Below are 14,744 nucleotides of genomic sequence, written 5' to 3'. Positions count from 1 at the left end.
GTGCCGAAGGCGAACTCTACAATTCGCCTGAATACCACCACCGTAGGGTAAGAAGTCGTGAAGAGTTGGTGGAACAAACAAGGCAAAATCTAAACTTGATCGATGCTGCCAGAGACCTACTAAAGAATTTGTCCATTTCGGAGGACAACCGGAGGGAGAGGACCGAAGGTGACAGTATGGCCGACGGTGCCGAGGGAGCACAAGGGTACCGTACGGGAGGCAATTTGTTTGGTTCAGGGTCAACAACCTTCTCCGGAGGACCCACGAGTGGAGGGTCAGGTGCAGGAGGCAGAGGCGGAGGATCACCAGGTACAAGCACACAAGGCACCAGAGGAGCGAGACCGAGCGGTGGGATGGCCAGTAAACAGAAGTTGCCGAAGTTCAATGGCGAGAGGAAGGAAGATCCCGTCCGCCATTGCCGCACTTGTGAAACCATATGGTCAGCGAACGGTGTTACCGACCAAGATGAATGGGTAACACAAATTCCAGCAACCTTAAGGGGAGTGGCCATCGACTAGTACTCAGATATGGATAAGGCCAAAGTCGACACATGGCCCGACCTGAAGAAGGAGTTCGGGATAGAGTTCCGCCTCCTCAGAGACGACAATGAAATAGTTGCCGAAATCTATGGCACAAAGCAGAACAAGAATGAGACGGTTCGAGCCTATAGTCGGCGGCTCAAGGAACTGTTGGGGAAAATGGAGAGTCAACCAGCGGATGGGTTGAAAAAGAGATGGTTCGTGGAGGGGCTGAAACACTCCATCCGGAAAAAGATGAAAATTGTTCCACCAACCTCGTACGAAAGATGTGTATAATAGAGCGATGGATCTCAAGAGAGAGACCAAGACATCCAAGAAGAAAAAGAAGAAGGATAGCTCGTCCGAGGATGATGACTCTTCTGAGGGAAGCAACAACGATGGCGAGTCCAGCAAAAAGGTGCAAGCCCTGCAGAAGGACATGCTGAGAATGATGAAAGAGCTGAAGGTTATGAAGTGAGGTCCGAACAAGACCGACGAACGGGAGCTTTGGTGCAGGGAATGTAAGATGGACGGTCACACAAAAGACTCCTGCCCAAAGAAGGCCTATTGTGATATATGCCAGTTGATGGGGCATCCCACCAGGGAATGCCCCTACAACATGAAAACACGAAGCAAACAAGTATTGCTTATGCAAGAACAACCAACTACATCGAGCGGTACCGACAACTCCTAGGCGAACAACAATGCAACCTCGGGTGGCTACCGAGATAACCGGTGGGGAGGACGAAACAACAATAACAACAATAACAATACAAGGAGCCGGATCCAATACGACTCCAAAGGTCGACCAATGGTACAATGCAAAGCGTGTAGCCAATGGGGGCACTTCACCTGAGACTACCCGAAGGGAGAGGCCACACAATATTTGTGCAAATGGTGCGACCGAGAGACCACAAAGACGCCACCTGCCCGTAGTCCAGCGTCAACTTGCTCAATGTCGAGGAAACCAAAGAAGAGGAAGTGTTGGCCGTAACTCGTGTCCAAACCAGACACGCAATGTGCCCAGACCCGGAGATGAAGAAGCGAAGGGTACGGGAAGCATGGGAAGAAATTGAGAAAGAGGTACGAGAAAGGGCGAAGGCGAAGGGTACGGCGAGTACTTCCAGCCGACCGGAGGCAGAGGATGCTATACTAAATCAAATTTTAAAATTAAAACTGGAGGTGCCTGTGAAGGTACACGACCTCCTCCAGACGATGCCTCAATTACGAACGGCGTTGCTAAATAATCTCTCCCAACCACGCACCAATACCAACCACTGCACAAATGTTCCTGGGGGGTCTGCAATAGACCCCATGCTTCTGGTAGTTAACACTGGAAGGAACCCGGCCATTATGGAGATGGGTATCCTTGGCACCATTCTAACCGATACCATCATCGATGGTGGATCAAGAGTGAATATTCTTCCAGAAAAAACCTGGCAAAAGTTGGGGAAGCCGACGCTGTGGCCATCTACATTCAATCTGTTGGGAGCAGATCGACATGGAATCAAACCAATCGAGACCCTGATGAGCCAGCAAGTTACCATCGGGACGCAACCCTTCATACTGGACTTCATGGTAATCCCACTAAAGAAAAAAGGGTATGATGCGATCTTAGGGAGAGGGTGGTTGGTGGCAGCCAAGGCCACCCACAACTGGAAGAAGAACACTCTGTCTATGGAGAATGGAGGAAGGAAGTTTATCATAGACCTCGAGACACAATTAGTTAGTGAGGAACTGGCATCATCTTCGGAATCAGAGGGTGAAGGAGAAGGCGACCTGAGGAACGAAGGACGGGGCTGCAGGGAGCCCAACAACGAAGGGATTCTCAAACTAGGAGAGTGCTCTGAGGATGAGACGGGGTCATTGAACGAGCTCTTCCACTGGCAGATGGAGGATTACGAAATGTTCCAAAGCTACAAGCTCGAAGTAGAGGAACCAAAGCAAGCAACAGAGGAGGTGTACCTGCCGGAATACAGAGAATATTGGAAGGGAGACGCCCCAAACCTGGGTGACGTAGAGAATCCAAAGATCATTCGTGTCGGCAACGATTGGAACCCTGTGTGGAAGGCCGCAGCCTTCAAAATCTTTATTATTCTTCTTCTTCTTATGTACGGGAAGGAGACCGTGGTCCCTGTAGAATTTGTGGTTCCAGGTCTCCAGATGGCCATTGAAAATAGACTCGCCACCAACGGATCCAAATTGAAACCCTACCACGCGAAGCGCGCAGGGGACCCAAGAGGCCGGAAGGACACCCGAGAGGATGGAAGGGGACTCGAGAGGCCGGGTAGGCGACTTGAGAGGCACGGGACCAACGCAGGAGACTCTTGGGCGAGGAAAACCGAGAAGGATGAAGGGCGATCCCAGAGACAGGGGACCCGAGCCGAAGACTCTCTAGACAACTAAATTAGGAAATTGAAAAAATAAAAATAAAAATTACGGCCGTATGGCTGAAAAAAAAAAAAGAAAAGAAGAAAGCCATGGTGGAACCATCATGCGGTGGCAACACCAACGGTGGGACCACTGGCGATGGAACCACCGTACGGTAGCACCACCATGCGGTGGCAACACCGACGGTGGAACCACTGTGCGGTGGCAACACCGGCGGTAGGACCATCGTACGATAGCACCATCGTGCGGTGGCAACACCGACGGTGGGAACACCTGCGGTGGAACCACCATACGGTGGACCACTGTGCGGTGGAAACCACCGTTGCCGCAAGGAATAAAGGTGCGGAGTGCAGAGACATAAAACGCAAACATAAACGCAGCACCGCACAAACAAAGACAGCTGTACAATGGAGGGGTGTTGACCGCACGGGAAGCTGGCCGTACGATTGGAGGTGTCAGTGCTGTTGTTGACCATACGGGGAGGTTGTATGGCCAGGGTGCCATCAGAGACATTACAGGAAAAAAGAAAAAAAAAGAAAAAACGACAACCAGATTTAAATCATTCGATGGAGTCCGGAGCCAGGACACTGCAAATTTAGAGTGGAGAAGAAGGGATTTTGCATCTTAAAATATCACAGAAATGATGTGCGCCATGGACTTTCGTGTGGTTCTGAGGGTTGTAAATTGGTGTTGGCGGCGGGGGCGCTGCCCCTCGACCTCACCCTGTACTACGACAGGAAGCGCACCTGGGGCACTGCCCCCAGACCCTGCAAGGGGCGCTGCCCCAGACCTCGCTGGGGCACTGCCCCTCGACCCCACTGGGGGCATTGCCCCCAGACCCCCAGTTTATTTTTGAGCTAAAATACACTTGTTGGAGTTGGGCGAAGGGCATTAGAGATGTCACGGTAAGTGTTGTGGTTGTCCGTACTGTGAGAAGGAAGCCTAAAGCTAAGCATTGGTGAGGGAAGGCATTTGCAGGTCCGCGTAGTTGTGTGACACCAGGGAGTTATTCAGTTCAGTTTTTAGCCTTTGGGGAGTGTGATGGAGGATTTGAGGTGTCTCCTAGCCTTTGTGCCAAAGGGTTGTGGCCACCTCCAGGTAGGAATGGTACGCTTGAGGAACTTGGAGTATGTCTCGACTGGACGTGAGATTGCCTTAGTGGATGCACAAAGGGCTCGAGAGGAGCTAACCACCAGGTTGGAGGTAGTAGTAGCGTGAGACTTAGCTCAGCGTACCCAGGAATTGGATGCCGTGAGGGCAGCGCCGGTGGCTATCGTGGACAAATGGGCTAGGGAGAGTATCATTTGAGTAGCAGTTGGTGGAGGCTGAGACTGAAAAGCGTGTTTTGCAGACAAGTTTGGTTTAGGCACAGGAGGACTGTGATGTCAAAGGAAGCACTAATGGTGAAATCCGCACTTGAGCATCGAATGGTAGCAGAAAAGGGTTTTCAGGCGAGGACACAGTAGGTGTATGAGTTCCACGCTCGACTAGCATTCGCAGTTCCTGCAGTTCTCTACCTTGGTTTTGTTTAATGTCATCTCTATTTTGTATTAAGTCGTCCGGAGTCGACTTCTTTTCTTGGGGGGGATGATGTTGCCGGGAATAATTGATGTTGCCGGGAATAATCATTATGTTATGTTGTCATATTATGTTTATGTTGTCGTCAATAATAATGAGTTACAGCGGTCAGTTAGTTAGTCGTCCCGAAAGGCAGTTGGACACGACGATTGGTCGCACCCCTTCGGGTATTATATATTGCATACCATTCCTTCTTAGTATCAGCAGAATAGTCAGGTCAGATGTAATGTTATAAGCAATTGATGTACATGGACTGTTGAATTAATACAGAGACTAGTTATTTAATATATTTCCATTATGTTCTGTGTATTTACTTTCTGCATTTAATCATTTACCCATATGGGGCAAACAGCCAATTTCTACTAATCCACAAGTTGGGACAGCAAGCAACAATGCTGCAAATACTCCTACTAATGATCAAAATGAAGGTGTTGATTCACTTTTTGAGGATGGAACAACAGAAAATCAGTCAAGTACAGCAAATGCATTAGCTAGTCCTACAACCTCACATGATAAAAATGCAACTACAATCAGAACTTCTCTCAAGTCTACTTCAAGATTTGTTGAGAAAAATCATCCTATCAATCAGATTATGCAAGAGGACAGACCTAGAGCATCAAGAAGACAAATTAACTACTATGAGGATAATGATATCTCACTATTGTCCATGATTGAACCAAAGAATTTTGAAGAAGTAGCAGAAGAAAGTCTTGGGTTTCAGCTATGAAAGAGGAGTTAGACCAAATAAACAAGAGTGGAACTTGGTAGCTTGTTCGAAGACCTAGAGACAAAAACGTGATTGGTACAAAGTGGGTTTTTAGAAACAAATTGAATGAGGATGGCCAAGTGGTAAGGAACAATGCAAGATTGGTGTGCAAGGGATATGCTCAGGTTGAAGGTATAGATTTCGATGAAACTTTTGCACCACTTGCTAGATTAGAGGCTATTAGAATGTTTTTAGCATTTGCCTCTTTTAAAGGTTTTAAAGTCTTTCAAATGGATGTTAAATCTGCATTCTTAAATGGTGACTTGAATGAAGAGGTATACGTAGAACAGCCTGATGGTTTTATTTCAAAGAATCAAGATTATGTGTGCAAGCTGAAAACGGCACTTTATGGGCTCAAACAAGCACCTCGTGCTTGGTATGACAGATTGAACAGCTATTTGCTTCAGCAAGGATTTAGAAGAGGTGTTGCGGACAACAACCTAAACATCAAAGAGGAAGATAAAAACATGCTAATTGTGGTGATTTAATCTTTGGAAGTGATTGTGTGCAGATGTGTGAAGTCTTTGCAAATAACATGAAAAAGGAGTTCGAGATGTCAATGTTGGGAGAGCTGTCATTTTTCCTTGGGCTACAAATTCATCAATCTAAGGAAAGTATATTTATCTCTCAAACTAAATACATTAGAGAGATGTCAAAGAGATTTAAAATGTAAGATTGTACTCCTGTTTGCATTCCTATGGTGACTAGTTGTAAACTCAGTAGGGATGATGAATCGCCAGATGCTAATCAAACTCTCTACAGGTCTGTGATTGGTAGCTTGTTATATGTTACAGCCACTAGACCTAACATAATGCAGGCTGTAGGTTATGTTGCAAGGTTTCAGGTAGCCCCTAAGGAGACACATGTTCACACAGTCAAGAGAATATTCAAGTACCTCAGAGGTACAATGGAGTATGGCCTTTGGTATCCAAGTGGAAATGATTTCTTACTTTGAGCATACATAGATACAGACTGGGGTGGTTCAGTTGATGACCGGAAGAGCACAAGTGGAAGTGCCTTCTTCCTTGGTAGGTGTATGGTCTCATGGCACAGTAAAAAGCAAGCTTTTGTTTCACTTTCAACTTCTGAAGCAGAATATATAGCAGCAGTCTCCTACTGTACACAAGTCCTTTGGATGAAGCAAACCTTAAAAGATTTTAAGGTAGATTTTTGTCATCCCATTTCTATTTTGTGTGATAACACAAGCACGATCAACATATCTAAGAATCCCAGTCAGCATTCTAGAACTAAGCACATTCCAATTAAGTGTCATTTCTTACATGAACACGTGAGCGATCAGCAAGTGAAGCTTGAATATGTGTCAACTCAGAATCAGCTTGCAGATATTTTTACAAAGCCCTTGCCTAGAGATACTTTTGAGAGATTAAGACAGCAGTTGGGAGTGGTTTCACTCCATCTTTGAAGGGTTGTATTTCTCAGGGGGAGACTATATTGCATTATCTTTAGCCCCTGTTTAATGTTTGTAGATTTGATCACAGTTTTTGTATCAGCCTCTGGTTATTTGCAGGATTGGATCAATCATTGATGTCAAAAGGGGAGCACGATCTCAGGGGGAGAAGATCTGTTTTCTTGGTTTCAAGAAGTTGTAGTTGGTAATGGAGTTGTCATCAATGACAAAATGGGGGAGATTGTTGGATATTTGTGTCATTGATGTCAGGATAATTTCAAAGTTTATTTGAGCTGCTTGCTTGCTTATGTGCTTGACCAGCTTGACCAGCTAAGATCTGTTTTCTTGGTTTCAGGAAGTTGCAGTTGGTAATGGAGTTGCCATCAATGACAAAATGGGTCAGATTGTTGGATATTTGTGTCATTGATGTCAGGATAATTTCAAAGTTTATTGGAGTTGCTCGCTTGCTTGTGTGCTTGACCAGCTTGACCAACTTGAGCTGCCTGGGTGTCTGCATCAATTGGCTGTGTGCCTAATTATCATTGTGTCAGTGCTTAGTCAGCCTGATTACCATGTCATTGTTTGACAATTCAAAGGGGACTACTTCTGGAGTTTCTTTTGGAATCGAGATTTGACTTCTTACCTACGTGGCTTTTTTTTTCAGATGGGAAATTAATGAATTGTTTTCTCTGGACTTTGTCGTCTATTTCCAAGGCCATGCTTTTCTATATGATAATCGTGGGAACACAAAGTCTTTCCAGCTGCCGTTAATTTTCTACCACTTAAGAGTCGTGGTTCTTTATTATTTTGGATGCTTTCTACATCATTTTTTAAAAAAACTGATATTAGTTAAAGTTCGTGGGAATTCCTATTAAATTTCTGTGAATTTTGCAGTGTGTCATCATGTTTTTGAAGTGGCGTGAAACATTTTAATTTTTCTGTGCAAGCCATTTTTTGTGTAGCGCCCTTTCTACAGGTGAAAAGAAATCGTGGACTGAGAAGCTTGTGGCTTATTGATTGGGGCGTAAGTGGTCAGAATATAATATATGGCAGCCTTTTTTTTTGGAAGACATTTTTTTAAAAAAGTATATGTGAGGATATGTTAAAAAGTTTTGATGGGGATAAATTTCAAAAAGATATCGGAGGAGTCCAGTGTGTGGGATTTTATGAGCCGTTTTCTATGTGTTATGTGGACCTACGTTGTTCAGCTGATGATTTATTTTCAGGCTGTGGTGAAATTGAAGAGGTGTTCAATTATCGAGTTTAATTAATATTATTTTTGTGGTGGAGCGATAAAAACTGAACTCAGTTCTTTTAAAAATAAAGTTGTGAATTTAATGGTTGAGTATGATAGCAGCCGTTTTTTTTGTGTGAATGCTTCTGACGGCTGATATTGGTGTGGTTGCATCGAACTTTGAAGATGCTGAGCTGAATATCATTGAATAGAGAGAGAGGTTTAAAAAATATACATCTGTTGTTGAAGTTTTGTTCTTTTTTGAGCTGGTGAAAATTACTTGGAAGAATATACGTATGCCAAGTCTGAGACAGAGATATTTTTAAGATATACTTATACTGCATATTATCCTTGTGTGTGTAATTTTTGAGAAAGAAGTACTTCGGTATTGAAAAGATTGCAAATACGCTAAGGCAGATATGTGGCTTAATTGGAGAAGAGTTTCAAATTACAAAGAGGGGTTGGTTCGAAAGGTTTCATTCAATAATTCTATGCTCTTGTGTGCTGAGATTTCATAGCAATATCATACAGTAGAGAGTGAGAAGGTTTCAGACAAAGAGCTGAAGAAAATTCCATTTTGTTCAATATTCATTTTGTAAGAGAGTTGGTGCTCTCAAAAGTTTTGTTTGGTAATCATTCTCAGTTGGTGCTGAGCAGAGGATTGGTGCCCTCCTGATGTTCTTGTAATCTGGGTTGGTGCCCATTTCAAGCTATTGAAGAGATTATTGTGCCATGGTTTTTTACCCGAAAGGGTTTTCCACGAGAAAATTTATGTGTCTTTTTATGTGCTTAGCTTGCATTCTTATATTTACTTTGAAAGTGGGTTTAAGTTATTAAAATTCTCCAATACTGATTCACCCCCCCCCCTCTCAGTATTGGCTGCATGTTTTTCAATAACATGAGCACTTAAGGACTGAAGATCAGCCAGATACCAGACCACTACAAATGTAGGGGCTCAGATATCAACATGCCTGAAAGTCAACCTAGTAAATGGTCAAACCAATCATAGAATATGAAAGAAGACTAACTTTTATTGAATCCCTTAAGATGAATAGAAGGATATAACAGGTGCATTTTGTGTTTGAATAAATAGCCGTAACTATTTTGGATAATAACCTTAGTATAGGCATTTAATGATCAAACCAATCATAGAATATGAAAGAAGACTAACTTTTATTGAATCCCTTAAGATGCATACAAGGATATCACAGATGCATTTTGGGTTTGAATAAATAGCTGTAACTATTTTGGATAATAACATTAGTATAGGCATTTCTTATTTTATTTTTACATGGAGTTCTATTTCTCTTTATACACGTTGCAGCTACTCTTTTTTGTTATGTCAAAGCCACTCCTGCCAGTTCTTGTAGTTCAACTTTAAAAATGAAATCTTCACCTTTTTTAGGAGATAATGCTAGGTGAAGGCTATTCATTTCCTCTTTTGTGGCGTAGTTTCAAAATGGCCTCATGTGATGATATTTGCAGCTTTTGTTTTCGTATGATTGTTGTTGACATAAACACATATGGTTGTAAATATTATCATATGAGCCTAATGTGGATATAAAGGTACTTACATGGTTATTGGAAATACAGATAGATGTGGAAGAAGAAACCAATGTCTAATTTAGCAAGGGCACCATTATAGCTAGCTAGGGAGGGATTTTAGTCTCACTGTTTGGAATGGTGGGCTTGGAAGCACCAAGGAAAATCATTACATATACATATAGCTATGACAAAAGTATGAAGCCATGCATAATCCACAGCAAATATCAAGTAGTAAGAAGGCATGTGAGGGGTGCTGATATAAGGAGTGAGGCTCTTCTTATAAGTTTCAGGACACTTGGAACTCTATCCCTCTAAATATTGATTTCCAACTTTAGGTATTATTCCATAATACTACATACATATTTTCAGCTCAATTCACATGTTTATTCTCTTCCAACAATTTTTACCATAGAGCCTTCCCTCCTATATACCACTTACAACTCTCCCTTAAATAAAACTTATTTTGTGAAATTTGATGACTTTCATTTAACTTCATACATAACATCTTTTATCACATCACATGAAACTTCATATATATAATTTGAATAAAACTCTATTCTGCAAATCAAAAACAGGTATTGCTTCTCAGCAATGACATGTTTTTTTAAACCTTTAATAGAAAAATATACAGCATTGTGTACTGACTCTGGATTTATGAATTTTTATTCATGAAAAAGGCACTGCAAGGTGGGAACATGAAAATAATAAGCAGCATACCAGAACCATTTTAAGAAGAGTGTTTGTGCCAATATTAGCAAGAGCACTGTTAACAACATAGTTTCCTTCTGGTTGATCGACATAATGTGCAACACTTTCACCTTGTTCGAAGGTTTCTACCAAAACTGCTGGATGTACAAGAGGATATAATGGCTTTGGAAAAGAAACATCCTTCCATTTACGAAAGTTGTAAAGAAATCGACTCAAGTGTGCAGCTTCTCTTGCAAGATCAACTTGGGACAACATAAAGACAGCAAATTGTTGAACACTTTCATCAAGTCTTAACCATTGTAATGTAGGCAGAAAACTGGAAACCTTTGCAACCCAATTTATTATCATAAAATCTCTACTGATTGCTTCCCTTACTCCTGGATGTCTTACTTTCACAGCCACTATCATAGGCTTTACTTCCTGACCTGGACCCTGAAATCTTAGCACAGCCCTGTGTACCTGGGCAATACTACCAGAAGCTACAGGCTCAATTTCAAAATCCTCAAATATATCCTGAAGCCTGTGACCAAAAGCACTTTCAATAGTCTTTTTTGTATGGGAAAATCCATGTGCTGGAGCCTTTGAATGCAGTTTTGCCAGCTGATCACAAATATCATTTGGAAACAAGTCTGGCCGTGTAGCCGCCCATTGACCCCACTTGATGAAAGCCGGACCTGCTTTTTCCAATGAGCAATGTAAAATGTGTATCCATAATTTCCTATAATTTCCTCCAAAAGTGTCTACAAAGGGAGCCATTGCAACAGCTGGAGCAAATAAAGTCATCAAGTACAGTATCCGTAGAAGTAACATGAATCTTTCCATGATGGCCCAGATAAATGAGGTCAAAATGTTATAGTTGTTATTTGCTGGGCTGCAAGGATTAAATGTCTGCATTGTTTTTGATTCAGCTAACACACTCTGTGCAAAGGAGGCCTGTCCAATAATAACAGCTAAGACACGAGAAGCAATATTTGATCTACAACATGTAAAGCTCACAGCACGAGCAATCCTGCTTATGGGTTGAAACATAGGCCAACTAATGCCATATGTCAATGAAAATCTTGTCCATGTAGATTGAACCTGGCAAGTCATGCCAGCATTTTGTGCTAATACAGAAAACCCTTTCCAACTCTGTGCCCCATAAAAACCTACTTTAAGTCTGGAAACAATTAGAAGTGTTGAAAGAGAACACTGTTTATAAGAGTGCTTCCACACAATCCCATACTTCTGTTCTACCCCACACCAGTATGACTTTTGTTGCGAACACTGAAACTTGAATTTTTTTCCCAGCACATCAGGCAACCCAAATGAAGATGGCTTTCTACAAGTCCCATGTATGTTTTGCAAAGTTTGTCTTGCAAAAGAGTATCCTTCTTTTGTGATTGATCCATGTGGTAGAAACCTGCAAACAGCTAACTTTAATAATTTTTGAAGCAAAACCTACAGCATAATTTCCATACAAAAAGATGAAAGCATTTGTAAAATTATTTGAAAGAAATAAATCAACTTTTTGATTAGGGAACAAAAAAGAAAATGAGCAATAGATATGAGAAAACAATGTATTTTGCAGAGAATTATGTTACTCCCATTGTTTTCTAATCATCAAACAGAACTATGGGAGAGTTGATATCTAGTTATACATGTTACTCACCAATGGCATCACAGAACATAAAGGTGCAAGAGAGTGTTCTATTGGCATGAAACTTCAAAAAAAGTCAAACATACTTGTGAAAAAACTTAAAATTGGAAATCATACTATTTAGTGAAAGTCAAAAGAAAAACTGGTTTACAAGAGCCTAAAAAGAGCAATGATAATCAAATTGCTGCAAACAGAATAGAAAGTGGTTGATGGCGAAGCCATTAAGCCATTATATTTTAATTTATATGTGCTCTAAAGAGAAAGCACTGAGGAGATGGATGCAAGTATTCAAATTTCAAATCACACTAAGGTATCTTATCCTCTCTTGAACAAAAGCTTCCCTAATGCTAAACTATGTGATCAATTGGAAGACTCCAAGGTTTGTAATGTCGAGTCTCGACGTGTGGATAAGCTCTATGGTTTGATGTGATTTGCTGGTATCACAAGGGGACTTACATTGAACACTTGGACGTTGCTAGAACTTGGGACTAACTCAAAATAACAAAGAAAGAACAAAAGGAAAGGGTTTAGAGAGTCTAATCTAATCCTAGGAATGTAGGATGTAGTGAATGATTTGGTGAAATCCTACTAGACTTTGCTTTGACATCAATGAACAACTCCACAAAGCTAGTGCAATCTTCTAAGGTAAATGTATGATGTTCAAATTACCAACAACAACATGGACACCATCAAGGCAATGCATATAAATGTGTGGATAGAAATTGAAGTTAAGCTTGAATAAGGATTCTAGTTGACCACGCAAGGCAAGTTTACAATCAACAAACTGCTAGCAGTATGGATATGCGAATTTCGCCATTAATCATCCACAAGATCTTTCATTCATTTAATCAACATAATAGGAAATGAGAATTGGAAACCGTGCAACTTGTTGAAACAAAACATTTCACCATATCTTCAATGAAAAGAGTATGTTCATTTACAAGTCTTACAATTTTTTCTTCTCCTACCCTACTCTACTCTGACTTCTAATTCCTAATTGCCTTAGCAACTACTCTCCTACTCTTCTACTGCTAACTATTAACCTTTACAAATGAGAGAGCTGAGCCTTATATAGAAGTCTCATTGCAATGAATGGCTCAGATTGATTCACAATCAATGGCCAAGATCGAAAGATAGAAACCCTTATTAGGGTTTGTTACAACCACCATTACATTGGCCAATGAGAGATGAGGGTAAGTAAGATAAATAATATTTAATGTAGCACCATGTGTCACTTGTTCCTTCCTTGAATGAAGGCGGACTTGGAACCCTTTGATTGGACAAATGTTGCCGAGAATGCCACCTCAACTTGCCTTGTAGATTTAATTAACTAGCCCTTTTACCTCAAACAATTTCATCCTCATGTTTGGAAAATTTTCCCGATCTTGAAATATTCCCTTCTTTGGCACTCTTTGATATTAAAATTCCTTGATGTAGTTCCTGATTTCTTGATGTGAAACCCTTTGTGCTCATGTCTTGAACTTGCTTCCCTTCATTTGTTCGCCATCAAGGTGAAGTCTTCTTCATGTTTGATCTAGTCCACATCTTTGCCTTTGGAAATCCTTGTCCTAAAATCCTCTTCCAATCTCCAAAATGTTGATCTTCCTCATTCGCATTTGTGATGTTGTCCTTGCAATATGCATGTAGAGTCATCTTGGAACCGACCCTCCATCATTTGTTGCTTTGAAGTATTGAGCCCTTGGTACCCTAGCAAGCCACATCCTCCTTTACCTCAAGCCCAGATCATCATGCTTCCCTTCCTTGTAGCAGACCTACAAAACAAACAAACATTGAATCAAACACCTATGGGATAAACTTTGTTTCAACCTTGGTGAGAAATCGATCATCATAGGCACAGATCAGTTCCCAAAACATCTGCATTGTCTTTGTCCATTCCTTCACTTGGTGGAAATTTGATGCCAATAGGGACTACTTTGTTATTGATCTTCATTTGAATTATTTGTCCCTTCCTTTGTAATTCTGCCCTTGAGTGGAAATATGACCCTCATTGGGACTCATTGTCTTTGAAAATTTTATTTGATTTGATCACCATTTGATGGAGTGGAAATTCGAACCCCATCAGGGCACTTCAATGTTCCTCACTTTGTCCTCGCAAATAATTTTCCAGAATTACTTAAGGTTCTAATTGTAAGCTCATGAAAATCAGAAATTCAACATTAGGTAACACAAATTCTGGAAAATACGAGATATTTGATCAAAATATGGAAAATTTGTCCTCAGAAAACCTGATTTTCAGACTTAGGATAAGTTTGATTTTGATGCTTAAGTCTGAAAATGCATCCTTAAACTCGGAAAATGAATGATAATTTGCTGCCTTATGTCTGACTGCTGAGTTTAAAGGTCTAAAACATCTCTGAAAATCGTGTTCTATCAGCTGGAAATCATCTCCCTCATGGCACAATTCATGTAGCTGATGTGACTTGCATTCACTTGGCTAGAAATGATGTGTTTTCAGTCTGAGACCATGGCTGGTAATGGTGTTCTCAGGTCTGATTTTTCTGAGTTTGATGTCTGAATACATCTCTGCAACTGCAACTTTAATGGCTGGGATCACTTAACAATCATGGTGCCTCATATACTTGGTATGATTTTGACCCAATCAGCTGGAAATGAACATGCCTGGGCATAAACAATGGCTGGAAGCAATCACTCGATCAGCAAACAAGGGCTGGGAACAATACAATACAAATCAATGGTGGCTGGGAATGTTGTCTCAGCTAGGAAAAAATGTCTTCAATCAGCAATGGCACCACCTCTAGATGCTCCAACTATCTCCCAACAATGGCGCCACAAAGGGCTTTGGACAAAATTGCCCTTCTTCCACCTGTAGTGAACCTCCCTTTGTCTTCTTCCAGCTCTCTAGCTGTCAAATCAGTCACAATATAATATAATATAGGCGTTGGACTGGGTCCTTTATTCATGTTTTACCTTGTAAA

The 14,744-nt window shown here is 41.3% G+C and overlaps 1 protein-coding gene across 1 annotated transcript in view; it reads right to left on the bottom strand.

The window, feature by feature from the left end:
- Window positions 1-14,744, bottom strand: part of LOC131039694 (uncharacterized) — a 122,898-nt gene that overhangs the window by 45,245 nt on the left and 62,909 nt on the right. Inside the window, exon 3 of the mRNA XM_057972491.2 lies at window positions 10,158-11,550. Coding sequence (XP_057828474.2) covers window positions 10,158-11,550 — 1,393 coding nt within the window. The remainder of the gene's footprint in view (window positions 1-10,157; window positions 11,551-14,744) is intronic.

Source organism: Cryptomeria japonica, chromosome 6, assembly GCF_030272615.1.
Source record: "Cryptomeria japonica chromosome 6, Sugi_1.0, whole genome shotgun sequence".
NCBI lineage: Eukaryota > Viridiplantae > Streptophyta > Pinopsida > Cupressales > Cupressaceae > Cryptomeria > Cryptomeria japonica.
This window is presented reverse-complemented; position numbering and strand designations above follow the sequence as displayed.